The sequence below is a fragment of the Sylvia atricapilla genome, chromosome 7 (genome assembly GCF_009819655.1).
Source record: "Sylvia atricapilla isolate bSylAtr1 chromosome 7, bSylAtr1.pri, whole genome shotgun sequence".
NCBI classification, from domain to species: Eukaryota; Metazoa; Chordata; class Aves; order Passeriformes; family Sylviidae; genus Sylvia; species Sylvia atricapilla.
The window spans coordinates 27875650-27893677 of NC_089146.1; the positions used below are offsets into that span (position 1 = coordinate 27875650).

Here is an 18028-nt window from a genome sequence, read left to right on the forward strand (position 1 = left end):
TAGACCATGAATGATTGCCCTCAAGCTCACTGTGTCCCGCTGAAAGGGTGTGTATATGTGGCTGGGATTTACTGGAGGTGATCTCTGTTTCAGAGTCCAGGTGTCCTTGCAGCAGTCGATGCTACTGTCAACAAGGCGCTGGCAGAAAGATATCACATCTCAGGGTTTCCTACTTTGAAGTATTTTAAGGATGGAGAGGAGAAATACACTCTGCCACACCTCAGAACAAAGAAGAAGATCATTGACTGGCTGCAAAAGTAAGTTTTGAGGGTTTTAAGATAGTATTTGGGTTCCTGGTCAGTGACTCCTCCAGATGGCTTTGGTGAGGAACTAAACAGAGCTTCAACACTGCCTAAATCCCTTGCTAACAAAACTACACTGAATTCCAGTATTCAAACCCACAGAAACATGTATATTAATCATGGTCTCTAATACACCAAATCCTTTATTTGCTGTGGATTTTTTCATAGCTGCCCTGGTATTTCTTTCCCAAAATAAATATTTTTTAAATATACCTTAAGCCTTTCCCCGGAAAAGGAATAGCAATGGCTCTGAAAAATAAACAGAACATTTGTTGTTCCCTCTTTATACAAAGCAGCAAATCTTAGTGTTAGTAACTGAATTTCTACAGTTGCACTTTTCTTTTTCCAGCATTTCAGAGCCAATGCCTAGAATTCCACCCACGTGGGGCTGAAGGAAAGCCAGTGAGACCAACAAAACCAGCCCCTCTGAGTGCAATAACCAACTTTCTTTGTGTGGTGTGCTGAAATATGCAGAAATAAGTTTGATATGAAAACGATGACAATAATTCCATTTCAAATTAAATTGCTGGTACAATTCTCTCTTTAAGTTTGCATTATATATGCATGTATGTAAAAGTATGCATATATATATATAAAATATGCATTTTCTTTAGGTAAGCCTAATGTATTTTCTGCATTAGTCAAGGGGAAGAAAACCTGCCAGAGTTTTGTGAATATTTTAATCATTTAACTATTACATGCAGTTGGTATGAGGAGTGTAATCTTTATCTTCCACCTCTTATTTGCTGGAGAAGGAGGTTGTGCTAGGTTTTTTCTCTCCTCTTCCTCTTCCTCTTCTCTCTGACTGCTTCAGAGCAGGTAATAGATATGGTCTGGCAGTATTGTTGTGGCATGTTGAGGAGCTTTATCTGTATTTTACTTTTAGACATGGTTTTCCCTTGGCCTCCCTGCCCACGCAGGCTCCAGCTACTGTATCTGTATTGTACATTAAGTCATTGTCCTCATTTCACTGCTTTGCTTGACTCTTTTGAGCACTGTGTAATTTGTGGTGAGTTAAACAGTCAGGCTGATGCTGCCTGTACATACTGGCAGGTGAATAAGCAGTCAGGAACAGGGAAGTAGTGTTAATTCTTCTGGATCCTGCTGTGGCTCTTAAAGACTTCTGTCTGCGTCCTCAGCTAGTCAGCAATACAGGTGAAGCCCAGACAGCTTGTCTCCTGCTCTTGGCTCCTGGATGTTCTCCCAGATAGAGATGTAGTAGAACAACATCCTTGTTTTCTGACCAGGGATAGAATTGACACAGCTGCACTGAAACTGGTGGAAAGAGGGATACATTTGGGGTGCAGGCTGGTGATAAAAGTACAGCTTGTGGAGACCTGTCTCAGTGGGTGGCTGCAGCCACATGGGTTTTGGCTGTGGTTCGTTTCTGGTGGTTGTGCTGCCACACTAGGCTCTTACCAGTTGCTGGGTACCTTATTCCAGGTCAGAATGGAAAAGTTTGTGTGAAAGTACATCACACCTCTGTAACTGTTATCAGTGATAGCTCATAACAACTGTGTTCATAGAGGAGTTCAGCTAAAGGACACACTGTGTAACTCTTCTCTTTCTCTGAAACACATCTAAGTCTTTCTCTAAAAACTGGAAAATCAGTAATGGTGGAAATACAATGAATGTTCACCAAGTGACCTTGAGAAGGACTTTAAAAATTGAGTTTTTCTCCATTTGGTTTTTATGTACCTGATACAACTTAAAATGGTGTCATTCAAAGTGTCAGGAAAGTCTGAAAAGCTAATTTATTACCAAGGCGACATATGAAGGTCTTTATACCGTGGCACCATTCTGATGATTTTATATAAGTAATCACTATTTAAGATACAGCAGGAATGAATTTAATGAGTCTGAGAGAGGTCTGTGAACTACTGAATAGCAGAATTTTTGTTAGAGACACTCTAGGTGTGCGGGACTGCTCTGATCTAGCCAGTATGTGCAGTCATAATTGAAACCTGACATTCTCTACCAAAGTAAAATATTCTGGTTCAGTCACCCCCAGTATTCCAAGTGGAATGATGCTGATTTTTGCATCCTGACTTTAATATCTGAATCCTAGAGAAGGTCATTAAATTCGTTACAGAAGTTTGCCTGATAGCCATAAAGAGTACAAAAAGGATGTTTGAATGGAAGATGCTGTTCTATATCAGTTGCCTTTTGATTCCACCTGCTTGCTGTCTTCTCAGTTCATGCCTGTGGAAGATACAGTGGTATGTATCAATGTTTTTTTCCACCCAGATGTTGGATGCAATGCAGGAAGTCTTTATTCGACATTTCTATTCATATGCCTGACTACAGTCACTTAAATTATATTTTTATTGAGTTCCAGAAATTAACTTACATCTTTTTTGCTGTTGCCTCATGTTGGAAATATTGAGTATGTCTTTCTACTGCACAGGCACCCTGAAGGATTTTTCACATCAGTTTCTGCATGCTAATTATGACCAGGATGATGCTGTCCCTTTATCTGCTTTCCAGAAACATTTTCATTGTCTTTCTTTTCTAGTCCCGAAGCACCACCTCCACCTGAGCCTGCATGGGAAGAAAAACAGACCAGTGTTATCCACCTTGCTGGAGAAGACTTCAGGGAGTCCTTGAAGAAGAAGAAGCACACGCTTGTCATGTTCTATGCACCATGTGAGTAAATAACCTTTTATAAGCCCTGCATTTTCTATGAAATCTTGAATGAATTCCCTTGCTGTCCCCAGACATTTAAGGGTAAAGAACTGATTCTGAATATAAGTGCATGGGAGCATCATTGACACCATCATTTGTATCTTTATAAATGGAAACAAAACAGTATATAATGGTTATATTATTTAATGCAGATACCAAAGCAGGCAGCCATACAGAAACAAAACAGATTTATTTTCCTCTGCTGTATTTTATGGTCCATATAACAAAATGGGATCCTTTATAGTAGCACAGTGGACATGGAGAGCCTGATTCATTAGTGCAGCCCTTCAGTGGTGAAATCAATACAGTAGTGTAGGAGGAATCAGTCCACGAGGTGGAGAACAACTTTTGATGGAATAAATTTTGTCTGTCATAAATCTGCATTTAAGTCTCCACTGGGACTAGGGGCATAGCTTCCTCCTTCCAGATTGTTTTGCATGCATCACATAATCACTTTGTTTTTGAAGTTCCTGAGAATATTTCTAGAGAAGTTTAGAATTGGGCCTTTTATAAATAAGGTGAATGAGAGGGACCTCTTCTGTTTTCCTTTGCTGTCCCAGAGATAGAGACACTAGGTACAAGTTAACTTTTGAGAGGTTTATCAAAGGCAGAAGATAATCCAGGTATTTAATATTAGATGCTATTAACATGCCTTTATGGCACCATGACTCAGCCCCCCACAGATGCAAAAAAATCTTCCATATCGTATGGCCAGCAATTAATGGATAACCTTCAGATAAACAGCTACCAGCTTGTTCCCATTAAATCAAAGGTATTTTCCATAAAGAGAGAAAAAGGTCCTTAATGTTTAATCAGGCAGCCCCTTATTTTGCTTTTCTGTTAGAGAATTAAACATGAATGCTTTGGGGCTCATATGAAGGGATGTGGGAGAAAGCAGGGGTGCTGTTCAGGAGGGAGATTTCTGGAAGGTTTTAAAAGAAAACAGAAGGGGACATAATCCATTCTCCAGCCCAGTTCCCACCACCTATTGACTTAAAATTGCCTGTGTACCAGGAATTTCTGGTTCATGGACCTCAGCTAGTTAAGAGCAAATTGTAATTTTAAAATTAAATGATTGCACATGAAATGGTAAGATTTAGGAGTTCACTGTCTCTTTGAGTTCTCTTTACCCGATTAGTGACTTTCTGCATAAGGGGGATTTATTTCACTTTTGGTTTTTAGCTGCATCTTTTTAAGACAGTTTGCTTTAAACGTGGCCTTAAAAAGGACCAAGAATCTAAGAGTCTATGTGCGATGAATATGCATCTCCCAGGGCTGAAAGCATGAGGGAACTTGCCTGATGGGCTAATTTTTTTGCCATTTGACTTCCACCCTTACTTCAGAAGGGGTGAGTAAAGATCAGCCTGGCCCTTTCTGTATGAGCAGGCTGTAAAAGCAAGGCTTGCATGATGTAAAACTGTTGGGTCCTTTGAGGCTGCCCTTCAGACACATTTTTGCACTGTTTTTGACACAGTGCTGCATGAGACCACCTATACACAGGACGGAGGGGTGTTAACTGGAGCCCCATCTGGCCTTCCTGTGACTCCTAAGAGCATTGCTATTGTGGGGTCAGTACGTGGGTCACGCAGTTTCTGATTTGTCAGAGTTGTTCTCTCTAAGTGTGGAAGTGTCTGTGAGCAAAGCACAAAGCAGGCACACGCAGGGAATGCAACAAGCCTGCACTTTGTTGGGCGTAGGGGAAAGTACCAGATGAGTATTTTAAATCTCTGTTTTCTATGAAATAAACATTAATGCAGTAGAATAGTTACAATTATTCAAATCACTATATGTTTTTAGTTTTTGTGCAGTGATAATGTGCTTCCTGATAAATATGGTAGATTAGCTTTTGCTTAGCATCTTCTCAATCTTGAGACTTCTTGGAGCTTATATTGCCAATTAATCTTAACTTGCTTATTTTAGTGCAGAAGGAACACTGCTAAAATTTCAAGGTCCCATTACCTCAAAAAATTTTCTTTTTCTATTCAAATCCACAGCTTGGGTCAGGGCAGACTCTCAGTATGCTACTCCATTCACTTGTGGCTCTGTGGCAATATTTGTTACACTTACACATATGCTGAGATATTTTAGGATTGGGGGGGTGTGTATACATGCATATATAAAATATGTTTATATATAAATATTTATGCTAAGAAATGTATCTCTCATCTGTCATTAGAATTTAAAGCAGAAAGTTGAGTATTCTGACCTTTGTCAAACTTTCAGCTAGAGTGACAAACCTTTAGGCAAAGGCCAGAGATATATATCTTAGATGCAAATTAAAATGAGATCTGGCTTTCCTGTGGCAGCTTCCAGTCCAATTACTTAGTATGTATAGGAGAGCCACCAATCTGCTGCTGCGCCGATAACTCAGGGCTGAGCTGAGCAGGGCTTTAATGGTACTGAACAGAGCTTCACAGTGATTTACCTCTGCAGGAGAAGACTGCTACATCCACATGGAAAAGATAGGGAACTCATTACTCTGTCTCCTGGAATACGGGCGAAGCGTAAAGGTTATTCCTCGTGCCTGTGGAATATTTTAAGGACTGAGAATCAGAATCAAGACTCTGGAAATTATTGGGGGAAGAAATCTGCTCCTGTGGACTTGGCATCTCAGAGATCTTGATTTCACATTCCCTTTCCTGCCTGGTGGCGTCTGTGTGTGCTCTAATGACTGATTTGGGGCAGGAGGCAGGAATAGGGGCAGGTTCCTAGTACTGACTTGGGAAAAAGTGCCTGCTGCAGAAAACCCAGTGCTGCTTGTGCCAATAATGACTTGGGAGCAGATCTTCCTCCAGATGTCCTTTGGGTAGGTCTGTACCATGCCACACAGTGTGGGCTGGCATGTGTTAGAGCTCCTCAGGGATAGGACTTGGGGCAGGCTGCTGGCATCTCTGCTGCACAGCACCTGGCCCAGATCTTCTCTGGACCCTTGTGCAGCTCTTGTGAAGACGTAATTGCCATCCCACTCATGTACCTTTAAGTTCAAAAGTGCCTAAAATAAGAGGAAGACAATGGTACCATCTGCAGAAGGGAAGCATGAAGCCTCAAGTGTGTGTATGGACTGCTGTGAGAGGTTGGAGCAGTAGGATTAATGCACCAGCATTTGAGAAGCTTTTGGGGAGAGTTTATGGGATTTGTGTCTGTATTTTTTCCATCATTCAGTCCTTGGAGTACTAGTTCCATCAGCTACTTCAGGTTTACTTTTTTAACTGCTTGGCTTTGTTCAGAAATGGGGAGAGGAGACAACTATTGTGAGTATGGTTTGGTGTGCACACGGAGCTTGGTACATGGATGAACAGGATTTGGGGGCTACAGACTGTATTGGGAAGTGAGCCAAAAGGACAAGAGCAGGTAGACTGCAGTGCTGAACAGTCAGGGTGGGGAGGGCAGTGGCTGCAGAGCTGTGCTCCACACCCAGAGCTTGGTTCAACACTCGCAGCACTAAACGAGTTGTCCTGGGCCGACCCGTTTGCATCAGCGCCTCTTCTGGGATCAGTGCCCTGACTTTTCTTTCTTCTTTCTCTTATGTCCTCCCTGTTCATGTAGCTTATCTGGATGTGTTTTATCTGCATTTTTACTTTTATGTGCTCTCTCCACTCCGTTATTCCAGATAATTGAGATTTGACTTTGACAATGCATTAAATTTTAACCTCCTACTACCGTAGCACTGAAAACTGTGCAAAATAGAAGCAGTTGGTTGTGATTAGTTGTCAGAATCACAAAGGGTAACAAAAGTTCCAGTAAATAATGTCTTTGTGGTTGGCGATGTTTTTGCTGCATTACTCAAACAGAATTGAGGGAAAAAAAGAATGATTGAGGCTAGGTGAGACTCTCTGCAGTGCCAGGGAGAGGACAAGAGGCAAAGGGCTCAAATTGAAACACAGGAAAGTTTGCTTAGACATTTAAAGGAAGTGGTGGGTTTTTTCACTATGGTTGGGGTTGAATATTTGAACAAGTTGACCTAAGAGGCTCGACCCTTGGAGATATTCAAAACCCATCTGGAGACAGTGCTGGGCAACCTGCTGTAGTTGACCCTGTTTTGAGCAAAGGAGTTAGACTAGATGATCTCCAGAAGTTCCTTCCAACACAGCAGTGCTGTATTTCTAGGAATACTGAAGTTTGAGACACACAGTGGGTTTTAATTTGGTTTGGGGTTTGGTTTTGCTGATTGTGGTTTGGGTTGTTTTTCTCCTTCTCATCCAGTTCTGATTTTGTCTAAACAGGAAAGGTTTAATTACACCCCCTGCTAATTCTTGCACAGAAACAGAAAATGTCCACTTTTAAGTTACAAGAATGTCATTTTTTGGTTGAGATTGCTGCTTCCAAAGAGACTACAAATGAATCAACTGTGTCAGAAAGGAATTATATATAATAAACCAGTCATTAACAGGTCCAAATGATGAGGAGGGGGGCACTCTGTATTTAGATCAGTCATTTTTAGTGGCAGGACTCAGCACCTATCAAATTCATTCAGTTTCTACTTTTAGTGTCAAAACACAAGTTAATAAGCACTTTTTAAAAAATAAAGACTTTCAGCAGCAATGGGAAGTAGTCAGGGGAAAGTGCTCCTTTTTAATGGTTCATAAGGGGGGCACTTGCCAGTGTTATTGACTTGCCAAATGGCCTCAATTTGTGGGACTCAACAGGGTTCACAGAATGGGTATTTTTAATAAATGCTTTGCTGGGAGCTGATTTCCAGTTCTGTGTTCAGCAGTGAAACTTTCACTTCACTGAAAATGAATTTCATCAGCTGGAAAAAGTTATTTTCTGGCGAAGCCTGACTCACAGGGGTTACCCAAAGAACACCCAGAAGTAAACCATCCTGAGGATGGTTTTAATGAAGTATTTTTGGATAGAGCAAGTGGCTGTACTGCTGCAAGAGGATGTGCAGTTAGAGACATTAGCCTCCTTGGTTCTTTACTTAAAACCTTTTTGTAGAGTTTTTCTTTCAGGGCTGGAAGAAGTGAATGAAGGTACCTAATATGTGTTGCATCTGATAAAGTCCCAGAAGACTTTGGGATGTTTTTGGAGCCATTAAAAGGCTGTGTGTTGATGTAAGGTGTTTGTGGGAGACAGTACCTGGGTATTGTTCTGATGTAAAACAAAGAGAGTAAAGCAGGAATATTGACATCACTGTTGTCTGATGGGTCAACTCCTGGCCACCATTAGAAGTCAGTGAGAAATCAGGTAGGACTTTCCTCAGCAGTAAGAAATCAGACAGGGATCTGACTGAATGAGTCACGCTCATCCCTGTGTGTTTCATCAGGAGCACATAAAATGCTGAGAGCTAAGCAAACCTGCATTCATTTTACCCACAAAGTTTGTTCAAAATTCTAATTATTCTGTATTCTGGTATGCTCCTTCTCTGTGTTTTCACAACAGAAACTGCTTGGCTTCTTCTGTCCAAGTTATGCATCAAGGAATATCCAGTGACAGAAAGCACTTGGCTGAGAGTTCTTGCCAGAGGGGGTCACGCTGTGAGCACGGAGGGTGCACATGGCTTTTAGCTGCTAATGCTGCCAGCCAGGAGGGCAGTGTGCTCCTCCCGCCCTGGGGCCCAACCTGTCACTAAAAAGCTGTTCTGAAGGAAGCAGTAGTGTTTCCTTTTCATCCTTCCTATTTTTTGGAGCAAGCTTGGACAAAGCTGGTTGCACCATATCTCAGCCTTTGCACAGGCAGTTTTGGGGAGTTAATGCTGTGTTTTGGTTAAGCTGCACTGCTTTAGGAAAACATGGCAAATTCTGTTGGCTGAGAGGCCTCAGCCTGTGGCTGCTGGGCCTGGGATGAGCAGTCTGGGTCTCTGCTGGGTCACTCAGCAGACTTGGGTGACATAGTTCTGTGTGAAGGATGCACAGAGGGGGAGAACATACTTGACAATTGAGTTTATGAGTTCAGATGTGCGGAGCAAAGCAGCAGCACAGATGAATTTAGTGTCCCATGATGGCCTCAGATTGGCTCCCACCAAGAGGTTTTCCTGTCACTTGCAAGCACATCTTGTTAAGTTTTGATTAGGAGGCTGTATCAAAGAGCCTGAACAAAATGTGTGCGTTTGTAAATGAAGCTTAAGCTATCAAAAATTATTAAAAACATGCTGAACAGAAAGAATCTTTTTCAAGGCAAAAACCCTTGCAGGAAGGATTTTCTGGTTGTTTTCTGAGGCAGAGGTAAGGTCTGGACCCTCTGATAATGAGGCTTTAAATCCTGTGTGGGCTGGCACTGCAGAATTTTGATATGTTAGCTCTGCCACTAACTGCTTTCTCTCCTGCATCAGTGGTGCTCTCGTTACCAAGGTGTGTTCCTGTCGCTGTAAATAGTGCTGAGCCACAGAGACCCTTAACAGGCTGGGTTTGATAAAGGATGGATTTATAGAGTGGGCTCTGCAATCAGGCTGGCAGAACTGCTCTTAGCCCCAGCGTTTGTGCCGAGGAGAGTAATTAGTGCCGAGAGAACAGTTTGAACTGCTCTCAGCTCAGAAGTTGAGGCGCTTCCCCAGACTCTGCGTGACCGTCACAAAGTGCTCACAGCGGCTCTGGTGGAGTGGTGACATTAAACTAAAAGTTGTTGGGGTGATCCAACCCCTCTTCCTTTGTAACCCCAAAATGTTACAGTTTCTTGATTTGGCGTGCAGAATGTTGCCTGTATATAAACAGCTCCAGCTCTTGAGAAGGGAGGAGGAGGGAAGTGCGTGCTCTTGCTCCATGGAATTCTCTCCTCACAGACACACAGCTGTGTTGGTGCAGTGTCACTGTGGGTACATTAAGAAATTATGAATATGCCACCCATCCTTCTGCACTGTCACGAAACCCGTTTCCAATAATACAAATGATTTTTTTTGGTGATGTGTAACATTGTCTTGACAGGAGCTGCTTTTAAGCATCAACACAGCTGAAATTCCAGTGCTCTGCTGGCTGTTGCTAACTTAGCAGTGTATCTTCTATTAGTGGTGTCCACTGGCATGTCAGATGGCAAAATTACTTCGTTTGCTCTGTAACTGTGTTTGCAGTTAGCCAGGGCTGATGTTGGCTTGGTTAGCTGCGGCTACACAGGCCAGGGCCACAGTGGAAAATGCAGGTCTGCTGGAACTAGAGCTCAGGTTTGTTCTAGGTGTAACTGCTGACCTTGACACTCTTTCTGTCCAGAGGTGACTTGCTGTACAGCTTTCTATCTCAAAGAATTGCTTGTTGCCAAATGCGGAGTGGTGGCATGTCATTTGTAATTCAGTCGGTTATATCCTTGCTTTTTGTAGTGGATGAAACTACTGTGCCAGGTCTTTTTACACTCCTCACTTTACAATTTGTCCTGTTCTGATGACTTTGTTGCTGCTGTTGCAATTGTTCGTGTCTCATGGCTCTGATTTCCCAATAATTTGAGGTTTGTATATTTTGTCTCATTTGTATACCTCCAAGGTGTTACAAAATAAGAGTTCAGATAGCTTGGGAAAAACTCAACAAAAGCCACCAGCAGGCTATGAAATTTGAAGTAGTTTGCCTGTTTTTAAGATTAGTCAGACAAGCCTTGGTTGACCTGATGCTTAACTGAAAGCCTCATAACATTCTTCAAATCAAAGGACACATCACCCTCTTTCAGTTACTAATATCTGGTGTCTTAGAGATATGATTATACCATGGTGTCAGGTCACGTCATCAAATGAGCTTTGGGTCCAGATGTGCAATAAAAAGGCCCTCCAGTTCTCTATTAGTAAAACAAAGTGATTAAACCTTTCAGTTACATCTGCAAATGCCTTCCTCAAGTCTGCCTGTGGATTCAGTAACTCCTGTAGCTGCACAAATTGCATTGGTTTAGGCAGTATACCCTTTTTCAGCTCTTATCTGCGCAGTTACTGTCTGTGGCCTGTCTTTCCTTGATTGACCAAGTAATATTCTTGTTTTAATTCTAGTTAATCGCTTGGAACTCTTGAAGTGGAAACAGGCTTTGCTTGGCTCTGCAGTGTGGAGGCTCCCGGGCTGGCTTTGATTGCTGTGCAGAGTTGCTGCTTGCACTTGCTTAGAATTGCAGTCATTTAAAAACCAATAACGGAGGGCACTATCTACCCCTGTTATTTAAAAGGTGATGATTTCAAGCAGAGATGGGGAATTGGAAAGTCATTCTCTGCTCTGCACTTTGCACGCTGAGGGCTCCATCCTGCCACGTGCTGAGCCCTCTGAGGCCCTGATGGTTTCACAGCTGAACAAATGGAGTCAGCACCTTGCAGCCCAGCTCCCTGTCAGGCAGCATTGTGAGCCCTGTGAGTCACTTAACCTCTTCCTGACTCTACTTAACCTTGGATGTAATGACAGAGGGGGATAATCACGTCTGTCTCTCTTAGGGGCAATTTGAAGCGTAATTAATTGATATTAGTTAAAGCATTTGAGATCACCCGTTGAGAGGTACTAAAGGAAGCCGGGGGCTGAGGGGGGAGCAGAGCCCTTTCTCATGCTGAGGGTAGAGCACAGACACAAATGCCACGGTCTCACAAATCACTGGGCAAATCACAGACCCCCTCTAAGGAGTTGGCCAGGACTTGGTTACGAAAGTACTGACAGTTTAAGTTAGTGTGTTTAATATGAAAGCGGTCTACATTAAGATGTGTGCGTGATTAAACTATGTCCTTGAAAAGAAATCTCATGTAAAATATATGCACACCGCTTTGTTACTTTATTTATCAAGATTTTATTGCATACGAGATGCTGAAAGCACGCACGGCAACAACAAGGGTAGGGTTATAAATCATTATGTATTAATGGTGGGCAGAAGGTATAAGGTAGTGCTTTCTGAAGTCAAAATGCCCAGTCTGTGCTGCTGTAGTGTTCCAGTTGGGATGCTCAGGTTAGGATTGGCAAGGGTTGTTGTCCTTGCCTGACCCACGGGCAGTGCTGGCCTCCTGCAGCTCCAGCCACTTGGAGATGGTGACACAGGGACAGCCAGACTATGTCACTGCTGTGGCAGTCTCAGCTCAGCGATGCAAGTCAAGGACAGCTGTCTTCTGATCAGGTACAGAGCCACTGTGTGAAAGCATCTCTTCTAGAAAACCATTTCCTTTCAGACTAAAAATCACTAGTGATGGGGAATGTGAATTTCCATCTAAATTTGACCGGCTTCAGCATGCAGCCAGCTCTGGAGCTTACTCAGCCTTTGGCAGCCAGATTGAATAGCTCGTTATAATGAAATCTAGAGACTGACTTTTCTCAATTTTTATCACTTTTTAATCTTTGGATTTAAGCTGTTGACACACTGAGCTTCTTGACTCCCTTCGCCATGAAACACATCTTTCAGTTCTGTTGTTTTTCTTATGGGTCTTCTGAACCCTCTCCAGTTTGAACTCATTGTTGACTTGTGGGCCCAGAATTGCAAACAGCATTTCAGAGGTGCCAGGCATAGAAGCCCTCTCCACATCTGCTTACTATTTTAATTTATATATTCAGTGAAGCTTTTTTTGACAACTCCATCATTTTCTTTCAAAGCTATATTGCTAGCATTATTTGGATTTCTTTTGCTTCTAATACATTTAAAGCCCCTTATATACTTAAAGCATCATTATTACCTCTGCTGACTGTAGATACTGCTTTGATGTCCATTTGCTTCCTTTATCTATTTTGTACAAATTGTTAGCTTTTGATTTATATTCATTAAAAAACAGCTTCACCTTTCTTCTCTGTGCTATGCTAATACAACTTCCACTCTTCTAAGGAAACTGAATTAACCTTGTACTGTTCAGCTGTAGAGAGGTTATATTATAGCACTGGGCTTTGTAGTTTCAAATTAAACAAAGCATGAAGTAACCTAACTTAAAGGATGTTTTTCATATTTAAGAAAATGGAAACCTGTTTTTTTGGAAAGAGGACTTGATTCCTTTAGGCAGTTCTGAAAGTTTGCCACAATTTTATTTTAAATGTAATGAGGTGACTGTTGTACAACAGGGTGCATCTGTTTCATGCACTACTCTCAAGACATCTTTGGAATTGCCATCTGGTCCTAATACCTTTGTACACGGAAATTTTAAGACTCTCTTAAGTTTTACTTTTGAGTCACTATTATCTCTAAACAATTAGTTGGTTAAAAAAAGAAGCCCTGTTCAATGGAAAATTCTCCATTTAAATGTGATAAAGATATGTAGGTTATTCACTAGGTTGTTCCACTGCTTTGAAATCCTCCTTGCATCCCATCTGCATCCCATGGGATCCTGCAATTATGGAAAATGTTTTCACAGGGTATTATTATTATGTCTGAAAATTTGTCAATTGCTACCATATCATATCAATTTTGTGTCATTCTTACCTTATCCAAAAAATGTGTTTATGTTACTTTTTCCTCAGTCTGCTTTTTGTTTAAAAAACAAAAAAGCAGTTCACAAGGTGATGGGAGCATTTAATTAAGTTTTTCTATTTCCCCATGTGCTATCTTTGTTTTGTATCACGTAACAAATGTGTTGTGGCATCATTTTGGAAATCACATCCAGTTCAGCCATGCAGTTCTCTTTACTTCTCCACAGTCCTCAAAGCAGTGTTTCCATGAGAATGAACTTCCAGCCCCTTTCTGTGCCCAAACCAATGCTGGCTCCCTGCATCTTTCCTCGAAGATACCTTGAGAAGGTGCTGAACCTTGAGGTTGTTCTTGCTATCAGTAAATCCAGTCCATGGAAAATAAGCTGGGTTATATATTTTCCATCACTCCATCTCCCTAAAGACCCAGTAACTTTCTTTTCAATGCCTCTCTAATTAGAGGAGATTTAATCTGACTCCCTCTCCCCTCAGTGATAATGGCTCTGAGTGAAGCCTGCTTGCTTGCTTGCTTGATTTCCCTCGTCTGCTGTTCATAGACCATTCCTCTTGAATTTTTCCCACAGAAACCATATTTCTCATATACTGGCTCAGTTGAGAACTACTTGCTTTTCAAGGTGAGGAATGTGATGGTGCCTGCTGTGACTGTACCACATCTCCTACCAACTTTTCAACATGAATGGTGGAGAAAAACCTTGTAGAAAATACTGGGTTGGTGTAAATCTTTTAATTTGTAGTACAGAGACAAAAAGGACTTCAGAACTCTTCAGTTGCAGGTGTTTTCACAAGGATCCAGGGACTTATGATTTAAGCAGGCAGCCCTTGTGCCATCAGATGCCACGATGGACTGCATGGGGGTTTTTCAGAGAGCCAGATTCTGAGCACAGAGCTGAGTGCCTGGCCAGAGCTCTATTAAAGCTGTATTGTTTGCTGATTGTGAACAGAGAATGGTCCCAGCACATGCTACTCAACTTGCCTGGGGTGGCAGGTTCTCTTGTTTTCCCACCAGGTGATGCAACTGTATTTCAGCACTAGGAAATGGAATTATCTTGAGATGTGCAGGAATGATAGAGGTTTTGAGTGTCAGTACTGGGATCCTGTGGAAAGGCTGGATGTTTCTTTCACGTTTCTCAAGTCAGGCACAGGAAATTACTGTTCAGTTCACATCTGCTCTTAACCCTGTTGAGATCAAATTTGACACTGTTGTAAAAATGAAAAAAGAAAATTGTTAAAGCAAAGCCCTGCATCTCTGTCAGAAGGCTCTGCTCCCAGAAGTGCTGCTTTCAGTGCTGCTCAGTAAAAATTCCACTTCTTGTCCTTGCAGGAAGTCTGTGTGCTTACCATAGGATCCAAATTATTGAACTAAAATGAATTTTTCCACTCGTTTAGTCCATAGTGACTGAGAAGGGGCAGGGCTTTTTGGTTCTTGACAACTAACCCACACCTTCATACGCCACCGGTTTAATCTCTTTTCATTGCAGCCCATCTGAAAAAGCCTTTGTAAGGAAGCTGCACACTTCCTATCCTCCTGTACTGTGCTCAGTACATTTCCTTTCCTTGCACTTTCGAATCTAGAAGATAGTGTTAACACTTAAAATAAACGTGTGATAGTGGGTGTGAAGAGGGAATGGGGAGAACAAGTTTTCCGTCTGTCAAAATGAAGACATCAACCTCTGCTTTTATTTTTTTTGGCGTGTGTGCTTTAAATAGAATGACTGGGTTGGGTGACTTCCAAGTGTTTGCTGCATTTGGCAATCCTTCTAAGTTGTAACAGATGAAGTTCTGCTGTTCCATATGATGTGCTCCTTCCCCCTTTTTCAGTGACTCCTTGAAACTCCTTGGGAATTCAGTGTAGCATTCACATCTGTTCCGTGGATGGATGTCCAAGGCTAACAAAATGCCTACTGGACTTGGAGGCAGCTCTGCCAAAAGCCATATGGTTGTGTTTTAGTTTTGTGAGCACAGTGCAGTAAAGAAAGGAGGTTGGGCCAAGAGAGAAGTGAAGGGAGGAGGGATGGAGCTTCAGATGGGTAAATGAAGGTAACTTCTCATGATTTGGTACCGGATTTGGTATTTTTGTTTGGATGAATATGCTTGTCATTTGTGTTCTCATTTTCTTGCGGAATGTGGCTCATGAAGAGCTCTTACCTGCTACAACTTCACTAGTGGCTTTGAGAGAGGCCTTACTGTCCTGAAATATCTTTTATTGAGGGTTTAAAAGATGTTCTCTGGTGAAATTTAAATTTCAAGATCATAAGCAAAAAAGGGAACCTGAAAGGTTTAAGTTTTTAGGAGCATTTGTGTTTTACTGTAACAGTTGGAAGTGCTTTCCAGAAAATCTGCAGCATGTAGTTAAGAACAAGTGTTCCTGTTTTAGAGGTGCCTGATTTTTATCCATTTTTTGTTTCTGAAATTCTTTTTAGATGTTGTCACCAGTTCTGATTTATTTGTGTAGAGCAGTGTTAACAAGTCAACCGAGGCAGTCCCCCCCAGTACAGGAAATTATCCAACATTTGTTAAGAGGCAGGCTTGAATTGACCTGCAGGCTCCTCAGTACCAGGCAGACAGGCCAGACAAGTGGAAAGAGAGAAAACGGGTCACCAAAGTGGGCTGATGGACTTGGGAGCAGCCTGAAACCCTAACCTCCTTCTTCTCTTCTTCCTCCTCCTCCTTTTCTTTCTCGGCCATTTTCTTCCAGGCACATGATGAACAACTCAACAAGGTCAATAGTTTGCAAACTATAGAACGTTGTGCTATCTACCTCTGAAACACAGCTGCCATCGTGCTGCATAAAGAGTTTGAAGCCATTAAGATGGATTTACACAAGTGCCTCAGTTTCCCAGGAAACATCCCCTTGACTTTCTGGTATTCTTAGCTACTGCATAGACTCTCAGTGTATTTACACAGTATCACTGCAGTGCTTTCAGAATCCTATTCTGAAGGAAAAAATGCTCTAAAATTCACAGCAGTGCATGTAAGCAATGAAATTACATTTTGGTGAAGTTGGAAGGGGTATTTAGCCTTTCCTTTGTGGAAGGGGGTGTGCAGTGTTTATGCACAGATACTATTTTTCTTGCCAGCTGAAAGGGAGAGTAGCTTAGGAGGGTGGCTGCAAGTCTCCTGAGAGGGCATTTGTTCAGTCCTGATTTGAAAGTAACACAGACTCTTGTTCATCATGTAAAATACTGGTAAAGCTGTAATTGGTGCTTGTGAGCAACTCATTTTGTGATTTTTATGTTCCTATCCAGAAATAATACCAAGATTAACTCCTTTGCCAGCACTACACAGGCTTGACTCAAATGCATCCATATTCCTTTTTTAATGTGCATCTAAGCAAAAAATAGTGTCCTGAGTCTTTGCTTGGGATCAGCCTCTGTGCTGGGTTTAAAAAAATAATTTATTACACATATGCAGGTACTTTCCTTTTAAAAGCCTTACTTAGTATAGTAATGATAATTTGAGAGTAGTGTAAATTATTAATAGACAATAATTTGTAGGCATTGCTTCTGAATTAAGAGTACTCACATCTGAACCTCGAATCAAGAGAACAGTTCTCATTTCCTTTCTGTGACTTTCTCTGAAATACTTGAGTAAAATCAGTGTGTATTTGAGGAAGGGATCAGCTGGCCTTTAGTTCAATGCTGCAGTGGTACAAAGAAGTATCAGCCCATTTCCCATACAAAGCTCTGGGGTTCCTGTGTGCTGTGTCTGTAAAACTCTTCAGGGGTTGCCCGGTTGTGGTGAACAGCAGGAAGGTCTCCAGGACGGCCAGCAGCAGTCACCCTAACCCAGGATATCTGGACATCTGCTCTCCATCCGTGAAAGATGTCTGGCCTGTTGGACTTGCTTCTCTTCCCCTCCCTTATGTTCCCAATGGCTTGGCTTTAACACAGGCCATTTCCAAATATTATAAATGCTCCCAGCAATTTCCTTTCCAGCTTCCAGCCTCCTTCTGTTCCCAGCTGTGCTGTCTTTATTCCCATGCCCAAATGTAGCTGGTATCTGTGGCGAGCGCAGCAATAACCTACCTGGCAATACCAGGAGGTGCAGAGCAGGGCAGTGGAGTGCCCTTATGGCACTGGTGATGGAGAAAAGCCTCCTGCACCATGGGCCCTATTATGGGATGTCTTGTAACTATAAATATACACCTAAAATACAGGGATTTAAAACATGTGCTTACTTTCACGTGGCTGACACATGGTCTACACATGCTTTGTCCTGCTCATTCCAGAATTGGAGAGCTCCTGTCAAGAGCAATTTTTAATTCAGATTTTCCACTGATTCACCTTGTGTCTTGACTTTGTCCCAGTATCTTTCCTACAACTAAAGTTTATGATGTCTTTTTCTTCCTGTGTCAAACAGGGTGTCCTCACTGTAAAAATGCCATTCCACATTTCACAACTGCTGCTGAAGTCTTTAAAGAAGATCGCAAGGTAACTTGCTGTTAATTATTTCTGTGATATTTAAGAATGTTTTCCAAATTTTTTCCCTTATAGGCTTTCCTTGTTGATAAGGTAATAGGTTTGTAGATAAAATTGCTATTACACTAAAAGAAATGTATCTGCATCATATGGGTTCTGTCTTTTATGGTCAACTTGAGTTACATTTCCAACCTGTTCTGTTTTCCCTAATTTGCTGTCTTTTATGTTTAAGTCTTTGTGTAAGAGTTACTTTGTATGAAAAGAAGTACAGTTCTTTCTCACTGAGGGATTAAATAAAGATAATTCATATTATCTCCATTCCCCTTCAACTTTTGTCAGCTGT

The 18028-nt window shown here is 41.8% G+C and overlaps 2 protein-coding genes across 2 annotated transcripts in view; both read left to right on the top strand.

Moving 5' to 3' along the window:
- PDIA5 (protein disulfide isomerase family A member 5) overlaps positions 1-18028 on the top strand; it is a 97469-nt gene that overhangs the window by 67108 nt on the left and 12333 nt on the right. The window contains exons 13-15 of the mRNA XM_066323078.1: positions 94-257; positions 2818-2948; positions 17627-17697. Of these exons, the coding sequence (XP_066179175.1) occupies positions 94-257; positions 2818-2948; positions 17627-17697 (366 nt within the window). The remainder of the gene's footprint in view (positions 1-93; positions 258-2817; positions 2949-17626; positions 17698-18028) is intronic.
- The window catches only part of SEC22A (SEC22 homolog A, vesicle trafficking protein), a 47194-nt gene continuing 45417 nt past the window's right edge, over positions 16252-18028 (top strand). The window contains exon 1 of the mRNA XM_066323084.1: positions 16252-16266. The gene's annotated coding sequence lies outside the window, so the exon portion shown is untranslated. The remainder of the gene's footprint in view (positions 16267-18028) is intronic.